Raw genomic sequence first — 22,179 nt, 5'->3', positions numbered from 1 at the left:
GTCCAATCCTTAGGTTTGCCAGTGAAGAAACAAAGGCTCAGAGAGTCTATGGCTCATGTTAGTGTCAGAGCAGGGACTGAAACCCAGGACTCCTACCATCAGGTCTACTGCTCTTTCCATTCCACCGTGTTGGCAAGCAAATGTAGAGAATACTAAAATATCTTATTAAATGATATTTGTCATTTGATGGTCCATGATCTATTATGGGTAATCCATAATTTTGTAATTTATTTTCATTTAAAAATAATAATGGCCAACATTTTGTTCAATATACACTTGTAATTGCCAATATTTTTATGTATTTACAAGGAATATTCTGTAAAGTGTAAATAAATATACAAGAGAGCATAAAACAGAACAGAAACAACACTCATGCATTTATACACTGAAGCCATAACAGCATCATAAAGGCCTGGGAGTGTTCACGCAGATCCCTAAGTGGCTAAACTACACCCAGGAGATTCTCACTCAGCAATGTAAGCTGTTAGTGCTTTCAGACATTTTGGGAAATGCATCTATTGCCCCATTCCAAGCTTAATTGGTATAATAAATGTCAATTAAAGCTCCTTTAAGATTTCAAACTGCAAAACTCAAGTGAAACTACTTATGTAGAGACACTCATGAAAGACTCCTCTACTAGAAGTTGCTCCCAAAAGAGACACAGTATATTTACATTTACCATGGGTACATGGATACACATCATTTGCATAGGAAATAACGTTACTTTTCCCAGTTCTACTAAATGCATCTTTTTTTTTTTTTTTTTTTTTTGAGACAGAGTCTCTCTCTGTTGCCCAGTCTGGAGTGCAGTGGCGTGATCTCAGCTCACTGCAACTTCCATCTCCTGGGCTCAAGCGATTTTCCTGCCTCAGCCTCCCAAGTAGCTGAGATTACAGGTGCCCACTACCATGTCCAGCTAATTTTTGTATTTTTAGTAGAGACGGGGTTTCTTCATGTTGGTCAGGCTGGACTCGAACTCCTAGACTCAAGTGATCCACCTGCCTCAGACTCCCAAAGTGCTGGGATTACAGGCGTGAGACACCGTGCCCAGCCTCCATCACTGAGTACATGTATACAAATGACTCGTTTTTTACTTTTACTTAGGAGGCTTAAAACACAATTATTCATTCAGTATAATTATAAAACAGAGTCTTTGTTAACTTCTGAACTTGGCAAAAACATTTTTTGTATTTTATCTATAGCTCATTATTTTACGTATCAAAAAATGCATTTTAGTTTAGGTAGCCCAAGCTGCCAATTGTTTGATATCATCATCCTCTTCTTCTGCCCTCCGGGAAGATGCTGGAACATAAAATAGATAAAAATTAGTAATTGGTGACATTCACACTTTCAGCATAGAAAACAGGTATGAATTACATATAAAAATATGTTCAATATGAAATCAAAAACATGTGCTAAAAAGAATGGGCCTGGCTATCATTTTAGGCAACTATCTGACCACATGTAGTTGAGTTGGGTCACAGACCTGCTCGGGATCGACGTGCAGTGGAGGACATGCCTGCTTTTCTATCTGGCTGTGCTGGGAGAGAAGAGGAAGGCACATTTGGAAGGTGGATATTTGTCATCTTCTTATTTAATTCCTCCTGTTCCAATTCTTCAAGTTCTGCCATCAGCTCATCCTGAACACAGGAGAAAGGAAGAATTACGAAGTTAACGTTTCAAGACGTGGGTTTCCTCAAACACAGTAACAAGAACATCTGCTACCCAATTGATATGTGAGAACCCAGTGAAATGGAATATTTATTTAAAACTACGTCTTTTTTGCAACACTGAACAATGATTAAAAAATGAATATTCTGAGTTGTGCAAATTTGTTGTAGTTAATCTTCTAATACTTCAGTAAACAGCCATTCAAGTAATTTGTGCTAGCTGAATATATAACCTCCCCACAGTTTCTGGGAAATTTACACCTTGCCTGTCATCTTTCCAATGTGTTCTTTTCTACTGTTTAGAATCCACAAAATGTTAATTGGTGGAAATAAATGTTTTTCTTCGGGCGAATGCTATAGAAAATAAAACAACAGGTATAGCAAAACCATAACTCACAGAAAGTAAAAAGAATCAAAGATACTACGGTTCTTTTATCAAATCACCAAAGCCAATATAAATTATGCTGTGCATTTGGGTTAAGAAAAGTTCAATTCAAGATAGGTATACCGTATTTCTTTCTTTTAGCAATAGTCTGAGAGAGTCTGATTTAATCTTAAATTATTCTCTGTTCCAAAAACTTTTGAGAGACAAGGCTAGTTTGAGACCTTAAAGATGTAAGTCACCTTATGCCAATTCTGAGATGACTCAGATAGTTCAGATCTCACTGGCTCCATAAGTCCTCAAGTGGAGTCCAACCTCTCTCAGAGAGCATTTGGGAGTCACAACTAAACTTGTCATTGACAGAATTATGAGGTCGTCACTATTAGAAATGACTTGGGACACCTTATATTCAAACAAGTAGATTTTTCTTTCATGGAAGAATAACAAATGAGAGAATCATTCATTGATTATTCAACAAATTTATTGAGCACTGACTCCTGGACAGGTTTTGAACTCAGTGCTGGGATGCAAAGTTGAATCAACACTCCCTACATTCAAGAAGCCTACACTCAAATGTGGGAGGAAGGCACATAAACAAATAATTATCCAATATTAATGTGAGAGTATTGTGGGGAAAGAGTAAAGGGGAATGGGTAATGTGGGGAAAGAGAGAAGATATTTAAGCCAAACACAACATTTTATTAGGTCAGTGGGTATCAGAACTGCAGCAAACTAAAGATTGTCTGACCTCTATTAAATGCGCCTCATAAAAAGAAAAGAAAATATGAAGGTGTATAGCATTGGGCCGTATGAAATAGCACAGTCAATATAGTGGTGTACTTGATGGATCTCCACAGGCTATATGAATAAAATGGCATCAGAATGAATACCCTGGTGTCCTATTTCTGCTCACAAAACAATTAGGGACAAATACCATAAATATAGTAATGGCAAAACACGCTATCCTATGCAGAATGTATGCCCAGAATTGCCAATAATACGTCATCATTATCAACAGCAGCAGAAACATATTAATATTTTCTTTAGTAATATATTAACAACAGAGCAATTGTCTCCTCCACCATTTTCATCTTTTAGGTACCAAACACTAAGACCATTGAGAAAGGAATTTTAGAACTTAAGATGTTTTAGAGATAATCCAGTGATCCAATAATCTTCATTATCATAGATAAGAAAACCAAGAGTCAGAAAAGTAAAAGGGACTTACACAAAGTTTTTAACAAATGATAGAGCCCAGGTGTCCACATAAGCCCAGAGTCCTTTCCACCATATCATAATGTACTCATTAGATGCTTATTAGTCTATATCAGGAATTGAAAAACTTTTTCTGTAAAGGCCCAAATAGTAATATTGCAGGCTTTGCAGGCTGCATGTTTTCTTCTGCCCCATGATCTCCTTTGTTGTCATCGTTTTCTACAACACCTTAAAATTGTGAAACCCATCCTGAGCTTATGGGATGTACAAAAACAGGTCATGGGAAGAATTTGGCCTGCAAGCCAAATTTTTGCCGACCCCTTGTCTACACCATTTTTAATAGGTGTTGATACCCCATTCTCATTTCTGGGGATTCCACGGAACAAGGTCTTACTTGCTAAATGTATTATTTTTCATACCACATAGATGCAGGAAGCTGGATTCTTTGCCATGCTAATCCAAGCTTTGGAAATATTCCTAAATCTGTAGTAGTCCTACTTGTGTGTGCTTTGAGCAGAACAATTGAAATTCACAGTGCAGACATCATCATTATAATTATAGTCTGTCTGTATTATTGGACTGATTAATCTAAATGGAATGTGTGTGTTAATAATGCCATTCCATATTTATTTGGTTTCATAGTCTGAGTAATAAACAGAGGCAGCCTAACCTCTAATTTAACAGCTACAGAGCATGATACATCTGTTTCATGCAGAATGACAAAGTCTACTCTGTTTTACCCAGATGTGCGAGCACTCAGTTCCTCGTAATAGGGCTGTTTAGGCTTCAACCATCAAAAGTCACTAACTTTACATAATCACATGCTGTTCTTTCCTTAATAGCTGAAAACTTAACTAGGTGGCTGTTTGCCAAACTATATTAATCTTTCCTTTAAATCAGAGCTACTAACACTTTATTTTTCTCTTAAGAGAAGTAACTTTCTGACAAATATCACTTGTTCTTTCAGTAGTAAGGGAAGCTGCCTGCTGTATACGACGGGAACCTACTCTTTATAGCAGCCATAATCCTGCATTCTTCATATTGGCTTACGTACCTCATCAAAGTCATCACCAAATCCAACCCGTTGAGAAAACGCTTCTGAGATTTCTTGGGCGATATCCTGTTGCTCTGTGATCTCTTGCATCAAATCATCTATTTTGTTCAGATCCCTGGGAAATCATATTTTGTTGAACATTTTAGAATTTTAACTTATAATTATGAGTTTAGATATAATCCTATATAAAAAAGACAGTTTATTTAATATAAGTTCTTAGTTATTTGAGTAGGATATATATTCCTGATGATATCTATAAACTTTAAAGATAACTTATATTTTTAAAACTTAATAATCCATATATTACAAACATTAAGTTCCTGTTACATTTGGAACTCACTAAAAATAAAAGTATTTTATAACTATCAGTATTTATAGACCTATTTTGAAATTTTGTCTGGTAGGGCATATGACAAATTTAAATACATGCTGCTGTGTATCAACTCTGCAGGAAACACTGCCACAGACCACCAGGACCACTGGAACCAAATGAGGTTTTGGCAGCTCTCAGGAGCCCCTATCTGACAGCAGCCCTTTGTTGAAGCTAAACGCTGGGTCTAGAGATCTGTTTTCTGTAACACTTAGCAGCTCTGAGATCCTGGCTCCCTGAAGGTTTTCCCATAGTGGTGATGCCCTGAGACACTACTAAAGAGAGCAGGATTAAACTTATACAGCCCTCAGAAGAATTAGCAACTGCAGCAAATAAATCTAGGTGGCCACTGGCTCAGAATGAATAGCCGCTTTGAAGACATTTTCCAACACCTGAGCTTCACTGGCTGCTAAACACCCGCCTAAGCATCTCGGTGTCTACATGCCAGGTTCTGGAATGTTTCTATAGTAGCTTGTCTCTGAATAATTCCTCCAACTCTGAAACTAGGCCACACAGATTGGATATAAGAGAAGTGGCAATGTCCCTCATTATTAAGCAGCCTAAATATCAAAAGTTTGATTCCCAGTGGAAGTAATTTTTTTGTGATTTTCTCTGACTCTAGAAGAGCTATTTTGACATATTTTCATGCAATAATCCAAAAGAATACTTTTACCTCCCTATGACCACCCCTTATCTCTAAACCTTATTATCCTATTTATAATAAATATAAAACAAATATATTTATTTCTAAAAGGAGTATGAAAAAATGTATCGCTAAACTTTGGGCCTGGGAACAAATTTTTCTCAAATGTAATACAATGGTATGATGCTGCCAAGCTGCCTGGAGAGAAAGGCTGATTTTGTAATACATTTTAGTATCCAAAAGCAATAGAGAATTTTGACTGTGATAATGAATCTAATGTCTCCCTGAAGCTGTCAAAATGAAGGTTGACTGTTAATGAATTATTCAGAAAAGAAAATGTTGGCAAGGTTGTCTTCACTTCCCCCAACTGCCACCTTTTTCACCTTTTCCCACTCTATGGAAATTTGTCTACATCTCTTAGGCACTCATTGCTCTTGTGCATCCTTGGCCCAGGTTCCACTATCATGTCCAGTATCAGGAAAGGATCAGGTCCCAGACATATTGCCCAGTGTGAATGTAAAGCAAATTGTGAATATTGATTATTGAGTGCTCACTTTGTGCCAGGAACTATACTAAGTGCATTACATGTAGTATCTCATCGAATCCCACAATAACCATAAGGTAAGTAAGTACTATTATCATCTCTAGTTTACATATCAGGAAACTGAATAAGGTATGGCAATTTGCCCAAGGGATAGCCAGCAGCTGACCTGGGATTATAGCCCAGAAAATTTGACCCCAAAATCCATGCTCATGACTGTTCTTCTGTGTCAGTGGTTCTCAGACGCTGGTTAGCATCAGAATCACATGGACCCAAACACTTTGCCAGTTCAAGGAGCCTGGGCATCTGTGTTCTCTTTATTTACTCTCCAGGTGATTCTGATTCCCTCCAAAGTTTGACAGCCACTATCCCATAGATCCAAAACCCTCACACAGGTTGAAATTGAAGCCTTTTTTAAACTTTAGAATTAAAATATTTACAGGTACAGTTTCCAGCAATCATAAAGTAACTGGGAAACATTACAGGCAAAAATGAATGCCCTTTTTTTTTCATGGTCTTTCTTGTTGTTGTTGCTATAACCTTTAATCTTTCTCTGAGACAGTATTTTATTCAACATGTCAAAGAGCCTCAGATGAGTAAACCCATTCCTGCCAAAATCATCATATGGTTCCAAAAGTTCTTTCCAACACTGAGGGAATTTATGATTCAGAGGAAGACTAGAGTTACTCACATGTTTTCATGAACTGATTTCATCGCTTTTGCTGCAAAGCCCATGTTCCTCAACACCTCAGTGTTGGTGTGTGAGTTCTCCAGGGCTTCTCTCTGGAACTCAATGGTAGACAGTGTGCCATCAATCTGAGTGAGCTGTTTCTCGAACCTCTTCTTTCTCTTTAGTGCCTGTAATGCAGCTAAATAAGAGAGAAGCTACATTTATTAGGAAAGAGAAAGAGACACTAACTCAAGAGATGTTTGCTTAGCACCACTATGGACTTAGACCTGCTTGTACCTAAGGCCAATGAATATACCAAAATAAACCTGAAAAATGAATGACTCACATTGTCCTCTCAATTACCTACACCAACTAGTACCGTCTCCAACATTTTATTATTCTTTTCTTCCAAAGATCTGGCAAGTGTAAGCAGATGAAAAGTCAGTTTTCCTATTCCAAAACATATGCCATAGAAATGTTTTGTCAATGTCAGATTTTAGAAAAAGGATAAAAATATGAGTAAAAATCAAGCAATAGAAAAGCAAACCTTTAGAGAATGTAAAGACTTTAATGACGATTGATTCTAGGCCCATTTTCTTAAAGGCAAGTTCATTGAGACCAGAGAAGTGAAGTGACTTGCTTAAAGGAAGACAGTGGCAACTGGAACAAGAACTTAGAATGCTGAGCTGTATGTCTTGGTCTGAAATGATTTTGAGATGGCTATTGAGGTTACATCTAACTGTGAGCATCCATGAATTCAGCACTGCTAGAGTTGTATTCAAGGATCAGATGGCACAATGGTGAGAGAAAAGAGCAGGGCCTTCAGAGAAATGATAACCAAATAATCTTCCCATTAACATTAGTAAGATAACCTAACTTGCCTCACTCTGAAACCACAAAACAAGTAGAGCCCTCTTGACTGTGGCACCTTGGAAGGCAACCAAAAAAGGCCCTAAAATATCTGTTTTCATAATGCATTTAGGGAGAGAGCGCAAAAAGAGCAGCAGCAGAATGTTAATGTGAAAATAAGTGATAATTAAATGGAATTGGCAAAAGAACTCAAATGGTTTTATGGTTTCAATGTAAAGCAGGTAAGTTATCACAATAGAGACTTTGGAGAGAAGTCTCTCTTCTGTTTTGGCCCATTTATTCTTGTAATTGCAACAAATTTGATTGATTCATTCCAGTGCTTTTTCTACAGTGCACAAAGACTCATAGCCATTATGCTTTCTTGGTGAATTTTTACTGTAATCAAGTATTACTCGCTATCCCATTCATTCTTTTTTGCCTTGAATTCCATTTTGTTTTATTAATTTAATATGCCAGTTTTTTATTACAATTTGTCTGTAAAAATCTTTACATAGACCACTACTTCAAAATTGTTTATATTTGATTTTATATACATATTAAAGACATCTATATTACTCTACATGGGTGTTTACTTTTAATGATTGTTTTTGACCCATTTAGATAGTCTCTGTTACTTAATGTAAGATTTTCACTCGGTCTTATTTATTGTAGTAACTGGTATGCTATCTAATACCGTCTCTTTATTGTCATCTTTTTTGTGTTTTCTGTTTGTTATGCTTTTTGTTCTCTTTCTGCTTTCTTGTATTTATATAGATTCATTAAATTTTCTTTGTTCATTGTTTCCCTTTAATTGTTGGACAATTATATATACTGAATTTATTCTCTTAGTGGATACCCTTAAGACACATATAATTAAACAAGTTTTCTTCTATGTTGAAAATTAATCAGTATCTGTAATTTATTGTTCCCAAATAAGATTCCCTTCCCACTCCAAACTCTGGAAGGTTTGACTGAAATAATCTGCAATTTTATTAGTCCCTGATGATTCACAGAGTTTTTTTTATTATACTTTCCAATGTTAAGGAAATCTTTCTTAACAATTGTCCTAAGCTTCGTAGACACAATTTTAACAATCATTTATAAATTTCTTACTATTGCTTCTTGTATTCTATATTGTCCTCTTTCTTGGATTGCTTCTTTATTTTACTGGAGTAAAACTTACAATATTACACTTTCCAGAAAAGGTGCATAGATATAAATTATTTGAATGCCTGTAAGTCTGAATATGTCTTTATTTTGCCTCAAACTTGAGTGACAGTTTGGATTTTTACAGAATGCTAGGTTCAAAATATTTCAAAAGATTATCTTTGAATAGCTAACTTTTCAAAAGCTTGATAATAAAATTATTCTCATCCCTTTGCAGATAATCTCTTTTCTTATTTCCTCTCCAAAAATGTTAAAGACTTTCTTTTACACTTTGGAGTTACAAAATTTAACCAGTATGCATCTAGGTATATGTCTTTTGTTTTTTGCTTTTTCCAACTGAGCATTCAGTGAGTATTTTCAATCTGAAGACTCAAGTCTTCCTTCAGCTTGAAAAAATTTTATCCTATTATTTTTTTAATCACTCCTTCCTCCCCTGTATTTCTGTCTACTCTCTTCTGAAATTTCGATTTATTTTTATTTAATTATATATACAATTACACACACACCCTGAAAACATTCTGTTTTCTCTCTTTTGAAATGCCATAATATAAGACGAACATCGTATTCTTTGGCTCTATCCTATATATTTTTTTGTTTTGACACAAGGAGTCACTCTGTCACTCGGGCTGGATGCAGTGGTACAATCACAGCTCACTGCAGCCTTGAACTCCTGGCTTAAGCAATCCTGCAACTACAGGCACATGTCACCGTACCCAGCTATTTTTTAAAATTTTTTTGTAGAGACAGGGTCTTGCTGTACTGCCCAAGCTGGTCTCAAATTCCTGGCCTCAAGCAATCCTACTCCCCTTGGCCTCCCAAAGTGCTGAGATTGCAGGTGTGAGCCACCACACCCAGCCCTCCTTGTCTTTTTGATCTATGTTCTGGGAAAATTCCTTGACTTTATTTTCAGATCACTAATTTAGTCTTCAGCAATATTCATTCTACTTTTTTACCTTTTATTAAAAAAAATTATGTTTCTAACTTCTAAAAACTTGTTCTTTAGTTACTCATTTTTTAATGGCAGCCTATTCTTGTTTTATAGATGTAATTGCCTCTTTAATCTCTCTGAAGATACTAACACTAGTTTTATTTGTAACATATTTTATTTCTGACATTAACTCTGTTCTCCTGGGTTCCATCGTTTGTGTTGCTTATCTTGATTCTTCTCTTTCATGCAATTACCTTTCCTCAAAATTCTTCTGATCTATTATAGGTTCATATTTATAAATATTATGACAGACTGGAAGAGTTCATGTAAGTGGCTGTGCATCTTGTCGTTATGTGAGAGTGTTTCCCCACAAGGCCTCTCTCCTAAAGGGAAGGTTGCCCATAGCTCTGTGTAAGAAAAAGGTGGGGCAGGTACATAAGCAGAGGATTTCTATGGTTACCAAAGAAAGGCTTGCCTCTGGGTGTGGGACATCTTTATTTTTCTTATAAGTGGTGACAGTCCTTCCTCACTCCTTCCTGCCCACTGTGGAGGTTTGGGGATCCTCAAGCTCTGCTCCAACTCCCTCTCCAGGTACAACACCACAATTTAAGTTCTTGATGAACAGCACTTACATTTTTTTCTTTTTTTTCATTTTTCCTTGTTATATACAAACTTTTTTATAGAAGAAAATTTGTTTAATCTGTCTTTTAGGAAAGAACTGAAATAATTTTGTAAGTCAAATGGCTTAAAGTCCTTTTCACAACATCACACTCAACAGAGGCTTACCAACAAAAAGAATAAAATACTTAGGAATACAGCTAAACAGGGAGGTGAAAGATCGCTACAAGAAGAATGTATTAGTCAATTCCCCTGCTGCTATAAAGACATACCTGAGATTGGGTAATTTATACAGGAAAGAGGTTTAATTGACTAGCAGTTCCGCAGGGCTGGGGAGGCCTCAGGAAACTTACAATCATGGTGGAAGGGGAAACAAACACGTCCTTCTTCACATGGCAGCCCAAAGGAGAAGGATGAGAGCCTAGCAAAGGGGGAAGCCCCTTATAAAACCATCAGATCTTGTGAGAACTAACTCACTATCATGAGAATAGGATGGGGGAAACCATCCCCATGATTCGGTTATCTCAACCTGGTCCCTCATGACACATGGGGATTGTGGGGACTAGAATTCAAGATGAGATTTGGGTGGGGACACAGCCAAACCATATCATTCCACCCCCGGCCCCTCCCAAATTTCACATCCTCACATTTCAAAACACAATCATGCCCTTCCAACAGACCCCAAAGTCTTAATTCATTCCAGCATTAACTTAAAAGTTCAAGTCCAAAGTCTCATCTGAGACAAGGCAAGTCCCTTCTGCCTATGAGCCTCTAAAATCAAAAGCAAGTTCAATGGGTGTAGAAGCATTGTGTAAATACACCTGTTCCAAATGGGAGAAATTAGCCAAAACAAAGGGGCTACAGGCCCCATGCAAGTCCAAAATACAATAGTGCAGTCATTAAATCTTAAAGTTCCAAAATGACCTCTTTTGACTCCATGTCTCACATCAGGTTATGCTGATGCAAAAGGTGGTCTACCACAGCCTTGGGAAGCTCTGCCCCTGGAGCTTTACAGGGTATAGCCCCATTTCTGGCTGCCTTCACACCTGGCATTGAGTGTCTGTGTCTTTTCCAGGCACACAGTGCAAGCTGTTGATGGATCTATCATTCTGGGGTGTGGAGAATGATAGCCCTGTTCTCACAGCTCCACTAGACAGTGCCCTAGTGGGGACTCTGTGTGGGAGCTCCAGCCCCACATTTCCCTTCTGCACTGCCATAGCAGAGGTTCTCCATGAGGGTTCTGCCCCTACAGCATACTTCTCCCTGGACATCAAGTGTTTCCATACATCCTCTGAAACCTAGGCAGAGGTTCCCAAACCTCAATTCTTTACTACTATACACCTGCAGGCTCAACACCATGTGGAAGCTGCCAAGGCTTGGGGCTTGCACCCTCTGAAGCCATGGCCCAATCTGTACCTTGGGCCCTTTGATTCCCTTTCAGCCTCCTTGGCCCCTTTTAACTGGAGCAGCTGGGATGCAGGGCACCAAGTCCCTAGGCCGCACACAGTAGGGGGCCCTGGGTCAGGCTCAGGAAACCATTTTTCCCTCCTAGGCCTCCAGGCCTGTGATGGGAGGGGCTGCCACAAAGGTGTCTGACATGCCCTGGAGACATTTTCACCATTGTCTTAGTGATTAACATGGGACTCCTCCTTACTTATGCACATCTCTGCAGCAAGCTTGAATTTCTCCTCAGAAAATGAGGTTTTCTTTTCTACTACATCATCAGGCTGCAAATTTTCCAAACTTTTATGCTCTGCTTCCCCTTGAACAGTTTGCCACTTAGAAATTCCCTCCACCAGATACTCTAAATCATCTCTCTCAAGTTCAAAATTCCGCACATCTCTAGGGCAGGGGCAAAATGCCCCCAGTCTCTTTGCATAGCAATAGTGACCTTTACTCCAATATTCAACAAGTTCCTCATCTCCATCTGAGACCAACTCAGCCTGGACTTCATTGTCTATATCACTATCAGCATTTTGGTCAAAGCCATTCTACAAGTCTCTGGGAAGTTCCAAACTTTCCCACATTTTCTTGTCCTTCTGAACCCTCCAAACTGTTCCAATCTCTCCCTGTTACCCAGTTCCAAAGACATGTCCACATTTTCAGGTATCTTTACAGCAGTGCCCTACTCCCTGTAGTACCAATTTACTGTATTAGCCCATTCTCCCACTGCTATAAGGACATACCCAAGACTGGGTAATTTATAAAGGAAAGAGGTTTAACGGACTCAGTTCCGCAGGGCTGGGGAGATCTCAGGAAATCTCAGGAAACTTACAGTCATGGTGGAAGGGGAAGCAAACACATCGTTCTTCACATGGAGGCAGGAAGGAGAAGAATGAGAGCCCAGCAAAGAGGGAAATCCCTTATTAAACCATCAGATCTTGTGAGAACTAACTCACTATTGAGACAGGATGGGGGAACCACCCACATGATTCAATTATCTCAACCTAGTCCCTCCCATGACATGTGGAGATTATGGGAACTACAATTCAAGGTGAGATTTGGGTAGGGACGCAGCCAAACCATATCACAGAATTATGAAACACTGCTGAAAGAAATCAGAGATTCTACAAACAAATGGAAAAAATTCCATGTTCATGGATGGGAAGAATCAATATTGTTAAAAAAAATGGCCATACTGCCTAAAACAATGAACAGATTCAATACTATTCCTATTAAACTACCAACATCATTTTTCATAGAATTAGAAAAAAAATACTAAAATGCATAGGGAACCAAAAATGAGCCCAAATAGCCAAAGCAATGCTTAGCAAAAAGAACAAAGCTAAAGGTACCACACTGCCTGACTTTAAACTATATTACAAGGCTATAGTACCCAAACAGCATGGTACTGGTACAGAAACAAACACATAGACAAATGGAACAGAATAGAGAACCCAGAATTAAAAGTACACACCTACAACCATTTGATCTTTAACAAAACTAACAATAACAAGCAATGGGAAAATAACTCCATAATCAATAAATGATACTGTGATAACTGGCTAGTCATTCATGGAAGATTTAAACTGAACCGCTTCCTATTATCATATACAAAAATCAACACAAAATGAATTAAAGAGTTAAATATAAGACCTAAAACTATAAAAACCCAAGAAGAAAACCTAGGAAATACCATTCTGGACATATGCCTCAGCAAAAAGCTTTCATAATAAAGTCTCCAAAACCAATTGCAACAAAAACAAAAACAGATAAGTGGGGTCTAATTAAACAGTTTCTGCATGGCAAAAGAAACCATCAACAGAGTAAGCAGAAACCTACAGAATGGGAGAAAATATTAACAAACTATGCATCTGGCGAAGTTCTAATATACAGAATCTATAAGGAATTTAAACAATTCAACAGGTAATAAACAAGTAATCTCTTTTTTTTTTTTTTTTTTTTTTTTGAGACAGAGTCTCGCTCTGTCGCCCAGGCTGGAGTGCAGTGGCGCAATCTCGGCTCACTGCAAGCTCCGCCTCCCGGGTTTATGCCATTCTCCTGCCTCAGCCTCCCGAGTAGCTGGGACTACCGGCACCCGCCATCTCGCCCTGCTAGTTTTTTGTATTTTTTAGTAGAGACGGGGTTTCACCGTGTGGGCCAGGATGGTCTCGATCTCCTGACCTCATGATCCACCCGTCTCGGCCTCCCAAAGTGCTGGGATTACAGGCTTGAGCCACCGCGCCCAGCCCAAGTAATCTCATTTTAAAGTGGGCAAAGGACATGAACAGACACTTCTCAAAAGAAGGCATACATGTGGCCAACAAGCATATTTAAAACAGTTCAACATCACTAATCGTAGAGAAATGTACATCAAAATCAAAATGTAAATCAAAATCATGAGAGATACCATCTCACACCAGTCAGTGACTACGATTAAAATGTCAAAAAAAAAAAAAATCTGCCAACAGATTTTGGCAAGATTGTGGCAAAAACATAATGCTTATACGGAGCTGGTAGGAATATAAATCAATTCCTCTCCTGTGGAAAGTAGCTTGGAGGTTTCTCAAAAAAACTTAAAATAGAACTACCATTCAACCCAGCACTCCCATTGCTGGGTATATACCCAAAGGAATATAAATCACTCTACTAAAAGGACATATGCACCCTTATGTTCATCACAGCATTATTCATAATAGCAAAGACATGGAATCAACCTAGATGCCCATCAACCATGAATTGGATAAATAAAATGTGGTATGTATATACCACAGAATACTACGCAGCCATTAAAAATGAAATTATAGTCTTTGCAGCAACATGGATACAGCTGAAGGCCATTATCCTAAGTGAAGTAATGTAGCGACAGAAAACCAAACACTGCACGTTCTCACTTATAAGTGGGAATGGTACCCATGGACACAACGATGAGAACAGTAAACACCAGAGCTTAACTGAGAGGGGAGGGTGAGAGGAGGATAAGGATCGAAAAACTACCTATTGGGTACTATGATCACTACCTGGGTGACAAAATCATTTATACACCAAATACCAACAATGTGGATTACCCATGTAACAAACCTGCACATGTACCTACTGAACTTAAAAGCTGAAAAAAAAGAGGCTTACCACATTAATAATCAGAGCTGTGTGAGGGTTTTCTCCACCACACAGGGAGAATGACCAACTGACCTGTGGATCCGTATCTGCTGCTGCATTTATCATACTATAGTAGAATTATTTCTAAAATCTATTCTGCCTCACCTCTCCTATGCCTAAGTATAAACTCTTGGAGAAAAGAGCATCTTATTTACCTGTTTCCCGAGCACCTTGTCCAGTTCCTGGCACCTGGCCAACAAAATACATAACAAAAATCAACACTTATGGAGCACTTGCCATATGTTAAATTGGTGATAACTGCTTTATGTGCATTATGTGATTTATCACATTTAATTCTCACAAGAGTCCCAAGAGTAGATATTGGCCATTTTACAGAAATAAAATGAATAGATAGTAAGTGAATAAATTTGATAATTTTGCACATAGGATAAGGACAGCATGGAATAATGGAAACAGTGTGGCCTTTCAACACCAGAGTGCGAATTCCTCTTCCATGACTTCACAGATGTGTGTTCTTGGGCAAGTCACATCCCTTCTCTGAGCTTTAGTTTGCTGTTCTGAAAATGGGGATTATATCAGGCTGGGTGATTACAAGAACTAGTGATAATTTATGGAAAACATATTATACAGTCCCTGTGAATGGCAGGGATGTAGTAAGTAAATAAATAGTAGCAATTTATGCAACATTCATAATTACTAAGGTTGCTTTTTTTTTTTTTAAGACAGTCTCACTCTGTCACCAGGCTAGAGTGCAGTGGTGCAATCTTGGCTCACTGCAACCTCTGACTCCCTGGTTCAAGCAATTCTCCTACCTCAGTCTCCCGAATAGCTGGGACTACAGGCATGTGCTACTATGCCCAGCTACTTTTTTGTATTTTTAGTAGAGACAGGGTGTCACCGTGTTAGCCAGGATGGTCTCAATCTCCTGACCTCGTGATTCACCTGCCTCGGCCTCCCAAAGTGCTGGGATTACAGGCGTGATCCACTGCGCCCAGCCCTGAGCTTGCATATCTTATTTCTGAGACTACCACATAACAAATTACCCATTTGTTTTACCATACCTCATTACAACAGAAACATAATATTACAAAACATTTCTACATTTCAATAGGTACAGCCAACATTATTATTCAACAGAGTATCCTAAGAAGCTAAACTGCAAATATACATCTCCACCCAACATACCCGGAAGTGGAATGTTCAGAGTGCATGTCCTCCCTATCTTGTCAGGCTGGTTCAGTATCTATACATACTTGGAACCAAACTGGTACTCATCGACCCTAAGACATCATTTTTTTTTTTTTTTTGAGCAATTTTTTAAGTTCGCCATTTAAAAATATGTCATATTTCTTAGTAAAAATTAATTTTAGATAACCTTCTGAAAATCTAGAAAAGCAATTTGGTGGGGGGTGGAGCTCTGAAGCTCTAGACCTATGTTTTAATTCTACCTAAACCACTTAATACCTGTGTGTAATAATCGTGATGCATGACCTGAACTCATCTTAAGTGACGTTCCCTCACCTGCATGACAAGAACAGTAGTACCTAGAAGACAATGATAGAACATCATGCGCTAGAGTTGTTTACCTTCAAATCTAGGCTCCCTCATTCACATGTAAGACTATGTGGCTTTACATAAGTTGCTTGCTGAAAAATGGAGATATAACTCATTTGGTTGTTGAGAAGTAAATGAAATAGCATTCATAAATTGTTTAGTGCAGTGGCACATAGTGAGTGATTACTAAATATTAGGGATCTTTATCATCATCATTTCCTTTGTAGGTTGTCAGAACCACATGGTGGGACTCTCATGGTATGACACTGAACCTCACAATTGTTAGTCATTAGTAATAATAAGTTCTGATTTGGGCATAATTTTAAACACCTATGTCAGCATATGGTTTCTGCTTTTCAAAATATTTTGGAAAAATGTTAAAATTCACCAACACTTGGGATCTCAACTTACACTGTAATTCCCACATCACACACTACATATTGGCCCAACCAGAGTCCCAAACTCAGAGGGAACCAGGCAGGTAATGAAATTAAGTGAAGCATCTAGAAGGTCAGGGAAAAGGCCTTCTTTGTTTTTTTGCCTGTGAGAAAGAAAGAAAAAGACAGAAATGTTTCTCTTCTGTAAAAATAAAAACTGGTGCAATGGTGGCAATACAGAGCAACTGACACTGGCCTCAGTATGAGGGATTCAAGAGGAAGAACTGGAGAACCCAGTGACCTGGGATCATAAACCTGATCTAATGGAAGCAGCACTGCTGGGATTCAGTGCCAGGCTGCCTTGTAGACCTGTAGTCCCAGCCTACCACATGTTCAAAAGAAGCAAGAAATCTGGATTTTCATGCAAAATTCCCCAATTTTTACATGCTATTTTAAATTTTTCTAAAAACCTGTGTGAATGAAACCAGTAACTTCTGCATGGCTGGATCAAAGCCTAGGATACTTGACATTTACTGTGATTTCTGCCTGGTACATTAAGCTTCTCCCAAACATTAAGACAGGAGGCTTTTGTTTCAAATAGCCAAGAATTATGAGTCTCTCAGTGAGCTGTTTCTTATATGAAATGATGATGCCACTGATACGTCATGAGCCGGACAGGACTTAACCTTGTTCCCTAATAAACAATTTGGGAAAGAAGCAACTGTATTTTTTCAAAGGCATGCAACAAGTGCTGCAAATCAAGCATTGTTCCTGATTTGGCCTAAAAGGACATTTTCAGAGCTGTGAAATTTAACCTGTGGAGAAGGTGTAGTTCAATCTTCCAAACTCCTGTATGTGCTTTTAGGCAGCTGGTGAGACCTGGACAACATTCTTTCTAAGACAAAGGAATCTACTGTATTCCTCTGTGGTAGAGAAACAGCCAGGGTTGTCTCCTTGCATAATAGTGATGTTCCTTCAGCAGTGGAGTTGCAAAACAATGTCCTTTATGTACTATTGCTAACAGGATACGTGAAGAGTCCTTACAGCAGCCCACTGGGGATTGGAACTAAAATGCAAAAATTACCCATTTGAACCAAAATTTAACTATTCCTATGCAACTCCACTATGCTGCCAAGGGAGGAAGGCTTTCAGTCACTTATGCCAAATAATTTCAACTAACAGAAAAGAGTTTCAGTTTCATTGCTCATGTAATGTATAGGGCATTTTGGTTTTAAAAGTCAACTTGTTCTTCATTCATTTGGGGTACATAAATGTGTGTACTGTTAATCCATTAGTCAGCACACAGGAAGAACCTTTTAGGAACCATTATATCCAGTGAACATAGACAAACCTGTTTTTGAAATATGAAACTGCATTATAGAGAAGGGCTAAAAGATGAGGCTCTGAAGAGTAAGCCCAGATATGAGAATGTTTAAGAGACATGTCACACATAATTGCTTATGTTGTTTTTTGCTTTTAAGTGGGAAGGCTCGTGATCATGTTTTATTTGAGGAACTTTAGTGTAAGCCCTGTTCTTACCCATATACAAATCACCTCATTAATTAAACAATACCTTCTATTTATGGCAATTGTTTTGGTTTTCAAAAAGCTCAGTCTGAAAAAGCATCATCATAAACATTTCCCAAATGGAATAAAAACAAAATATATCTGCTCAATGTTACAGGTTAGATTGAAAAGAACTGGGGGAATATTAGAAAATTTTAACACACATTTGGCCAGAGGCGTCCTATTATGAATTTCACTGAACTTCTTTACTTTTAAAAAATACTCTGTATTCATTTATTTCAGTCACTTAACAAGCATGTATTAAAGATCTATGACATGCCTGGTACTGTGTTAGGCCCTGGAGGGACAAAGAAATAAGGCTACAGTCAGAGAGAGACAAAATATGAAATGGGCAATCACCTATTCATCATTCAGCAAGCATTTATCCAGCACCTATTATGCTATAGGCACTGTTCCTAGGGATACTAACATGTGTAAGTTACATTCTTCACCTCAAGTAGTAGAGAAGATGTAGAGGAGAATAAGAAGATAGATGTACAAGGTGCAACAGGTATGCAGAATAATTTACAAGCTCTCTTGGGAGGGTTAGGGAAGGCTTCACAGAAATCGCTGTAGCAGTAATCTTGTTCAACAGGCCTTACTTGGTGAGCAGTTCTATTGACATTACCGTTTCTTTTCATATATGGAAAGAAATATGGCTACATGTCTTCTATGTAGATAAAGTCCCCGGTGACTGTCTATATGTATACTCAACACACTGGTAAATAAAGAACATGAATGATAAAAAGGTATTACACAACAGGTTCCTTCCATCCCCCAACCCTTTCTCCTACTACAAATCTCATACCAATGAAAAGTTTCTGACTGAGATATATTAGAAATTAGGAACTATAAACCCTTAAATATAGAGCACATCTTCGTTTTAAAGATTTGCACTCCAGCTTGCCACAGCAGCTGAATCTTATATGTAACCTCCATATTTCTGGAGGTCTCATCAATATTAAATGTCACATGGAGGGTAAATAGCAATCTAGAAGAAGACCAACACACAACAGTGATATATAGGATTATATAATGCTAAAGCAGATGCCTGAGAAAGCAGTAAAAAGGAATGAGATTTCAGAAAGTAAATAAGAGATATTATAAGGGCATTTGGAAGTTCAATATTGCTATAAGCAAGCTAGTAACTTTGGACTGAATTATGTGTTATAAAAAGGTGATTGATTAATGCTATAAAGTTTAAAAGAGGGGAAAAATAGGCTGGATGATCAGTGCCCTCTCTCTTCTCCAGAGAGATAGCAAATGGGCAAAGGAAATTAAGGTTATTTTCCAACAGAAATGATGCTCCTCATTCTAAAGAGCTTGAGGTTGTTTTTGAAGATGAGGCAATTCTTGCTACCAGGATATCATGCAAGAGAATATTTAAAAAGGTAAATCTGAGAAGGGAAGTTCATGATCTAAAAGTGCCTTGAGTTGTCAAAAAAGGAAGACATGCTTGCATAATAGACTTATTTTAAATACTCACTGAAATTCTCATCTCTTATAATTAATTGCTTCAGAAGTCAATTGCTGGGCAAGAGAAATTAACATATTCGACGAACATACCAATACATTAATTAAAATCTATTTGATATTCTTTGTAAAAACCCAATTGTTTGATACCAGTCAGAATACATAACTAATTGAATAAATGAGCTTTTTATTTGCTGCTAGTGTTATTAATAACCCCACAAATTGGTAAACTTTGTGGGCCTGCTATCATCTAGAATATTTTTTAAGTATAAATATGAAACCAGCAAATTTTAACAGAAAAAACTCAGAAATAGCTGATTATGCTTACTTTTACAAAGTAGATGTGTGTACCTATAGATGTAACTTATTATATATAATATATTATGTATATATTTAATATGGTTCTATTATCTACTTGCAAAAATGTATTCCTTAGTCATATGATGCAGCAATATTTCATATACTGTGCCTGTGGCTTGCAGGTGCTCTACCACCTGAAGTTCAAGAACCAGAAAACTGTATTCCTTTAGCCCCTTTCAGGTCTCACTGTCTGTGGTTCTATGACTATTCCTTTGAGACCCTAAGGTCAAAAAATCTTTAAAAATATATAGCTCCTCAAGTTGACTGTTAGTATTTGAATTCCTTTAAGAATAGATTCACCTTGAAATTGATGATGAACTATACTATTCTTTAATGTTTTCAAATACAAGTAACACCAACAAATCAATATAGTTTTCATAAATAAACATTTTCAAACTGCTCACAAAATAATAAAGCACAGGCTCTTATATATGGGGTCTTTGAAATACTTGAAAATTGGTTGACCATGATCATAATTTTTTTCTACAGTTAACACAGTAGAAGTTTTGAGTTACAGTAATATCTTTGTTCAAACTCCAAGGTTATATTTGCTTTCACTTTGTGCACATTAAATATACGGAAAGAAATGATAATGTGAATAGCACTGCTAAGCGAGCAAGGCCTGTTGAACAACATTACCACTACAGCAAATGAGATGTGCCCAGTATGACTATGTAGCATATAACACCATGTGATAGAGCCAAAAAGATTCACTAAGACTTCATATTGAAATAAAGAATAAAATGTCCAAAGTGCTTGTTAAATATTTAGTTGCATAATTTTACTCCTCCAAATTTCCATCTAGGCTAAACATACACATGTAAACTTTATTTCATTTAAGCTAGATAGTTGATATTGAATTTTAATTTTCAAATCAAGAATTTAACTTTTAATGCAAGGTTTCCCAACTGTTAACAGAAAATGACCTACTTTTCCTTGCCTGTAATTTTAAAATTACCATTCTCGTTTGCTTGCTTTTGGGGGCTTGTCTTCTTTGGCAAGTAGTGATTACAATGTTGGTATTTTAAGCCACTAGATTCATAGATTGGGGAAGAGATGATGGAGGCTGTGCAGAGCAACAGTAGTGGGGGCTTCTAGCTACCTGGAAATTCCTACAAATCAGAAATACCTGAAAAAAAGGGCTTAGCAGTGGTTAAAAGAGCCATTGGTCTAGGTATAATAGCTCTTACTGCTTTAAACCATGATCTTAGAAGCTTTGGATAGGGTCCTAAATATTTCCAACAAGTAACTCCCTATCAGCACCAGCTGCTTGAAGTAAAGAATCAAAATGTCTAGTACCGGAAAAGTCAATTATTCAGAGTGGCATACTGTGTGTTTTACGTTTAATCCAGACTTTTGTTTGTTTGGGTTTTTTAATTTTATTTTTTCTTCTTCTGCAAACTTTTAAACTAACTGTGTATTTGTTAAAACTTCTATCAAATGGCCGGCCGCGTGGCTCACACCTGTCATCCCAGCACTTTGGGAGGCCGAGGCGGGCAGATCATGAGGTCAGGAGATCAAGACCATCCTGGCTAACACGGTGAAACCCCATCTGTACTAAAAATACAAAAAATTAGCCGTGTGTGGTGGCGGGCGCCTGTAGTCCCAGCTACTCAGGAGGCTGAGGCAGGAGAATGGTGTGAACCTGGGAGGCAGAGCTTGCAGTGAGCTGAGATCACGCCCCTGCCCTCCAGCCTGGGTGACAGTGTGAGACTCCATCTCAAAAAAAAAAAGAAAAAAAAAGGAACTAGTTAAGTTTACTAAAGCAGATTGAGAATGTGATATTTAAAAACAAATTAACAACATCATCTGTATATTTTAAGTTTTGTGATAATTTTATTCCTTAAAAGTACAAATAGATTCACATGTACTTAGGCATAGTACAAAAAACGAATGCCAAAATAGATAATTCTTACCCATTCCAAAGCTGACCCCCAAAGCCACACCTTATAATTTTTATTTAACTGAGTATTAGATCCCTTGTCTTATTTATCACTGGTTAGAGTATCTGGTATTTTCTGTTATCTTAAAAAATCACCTGAAATAAGTAGTCCTAAATATTGAGAAATAAACTAGTTGTACTAAGCACATGTCTAGGTAAGCTCACAGTACTCTCTTGTCGTAATTCCTTGAAACTGTGTAAATCCCATTACTTGGGCATAATCATGGTGTTAGTAATACC

At 37.6% G+C, this 22,179-nt stretch overlaps 1 protein-coding gene across 1 annotated transcript in view; it reads right to left on the bottom strand.

Annotated features, from left to right (window-relative positions):
- Nucleotides 1–264: 264 nt before the first annotated feature.
- CHMP4C (charged multivesicular body protein 4C) overlaps nt 265–22,179 on the bottom strand; it is a 30,809-nt gene continuing 8,894 nt past the window's right edge. Inside the window, exons 2-5 of the mRNA XM_010378466.2 lie at nt 6,567–6,744; nt 4,322–4,436; nt 1,487–1,640; nt 265–1,302 (exon numbers count right to left, since the gene is read on the bottom strand). Of these exons, the coding sequence (XP_010376768.2) occupies nt 1,238–1,302; nt 1,487–1,640; nt 4,322–4,436; nt 6,567–6,744 (512 nt within the window). The 3' untranslated portion in view covers nt 265–1,237. The remainder of the gene's footprint in view (nt 1,303–1,486; nt 1,641–4,321; nt 4,437–6,566; nt 6,745–22,179) is intronic.

This window comes from Rhinopithecus roxellana, chromosome 9 (assembly GCF_007565055.1).
Source record: "Rhinopithecus roxellana isolate Shanxi Qingling chromosome 9, ASM756505v1, whole genome shotgun sequence".
Classification (NCBI taxonomy): domain Eukaryota; kingdom Metazoa; phylum Chordata; class Mammalia; order Primates; family Cercopithecidae; genus Rhinopithecus; species Rhinopithecus roxellana.
This window is presented reverse-complemented; position numbering and strand designations above follow the sequence as displayed.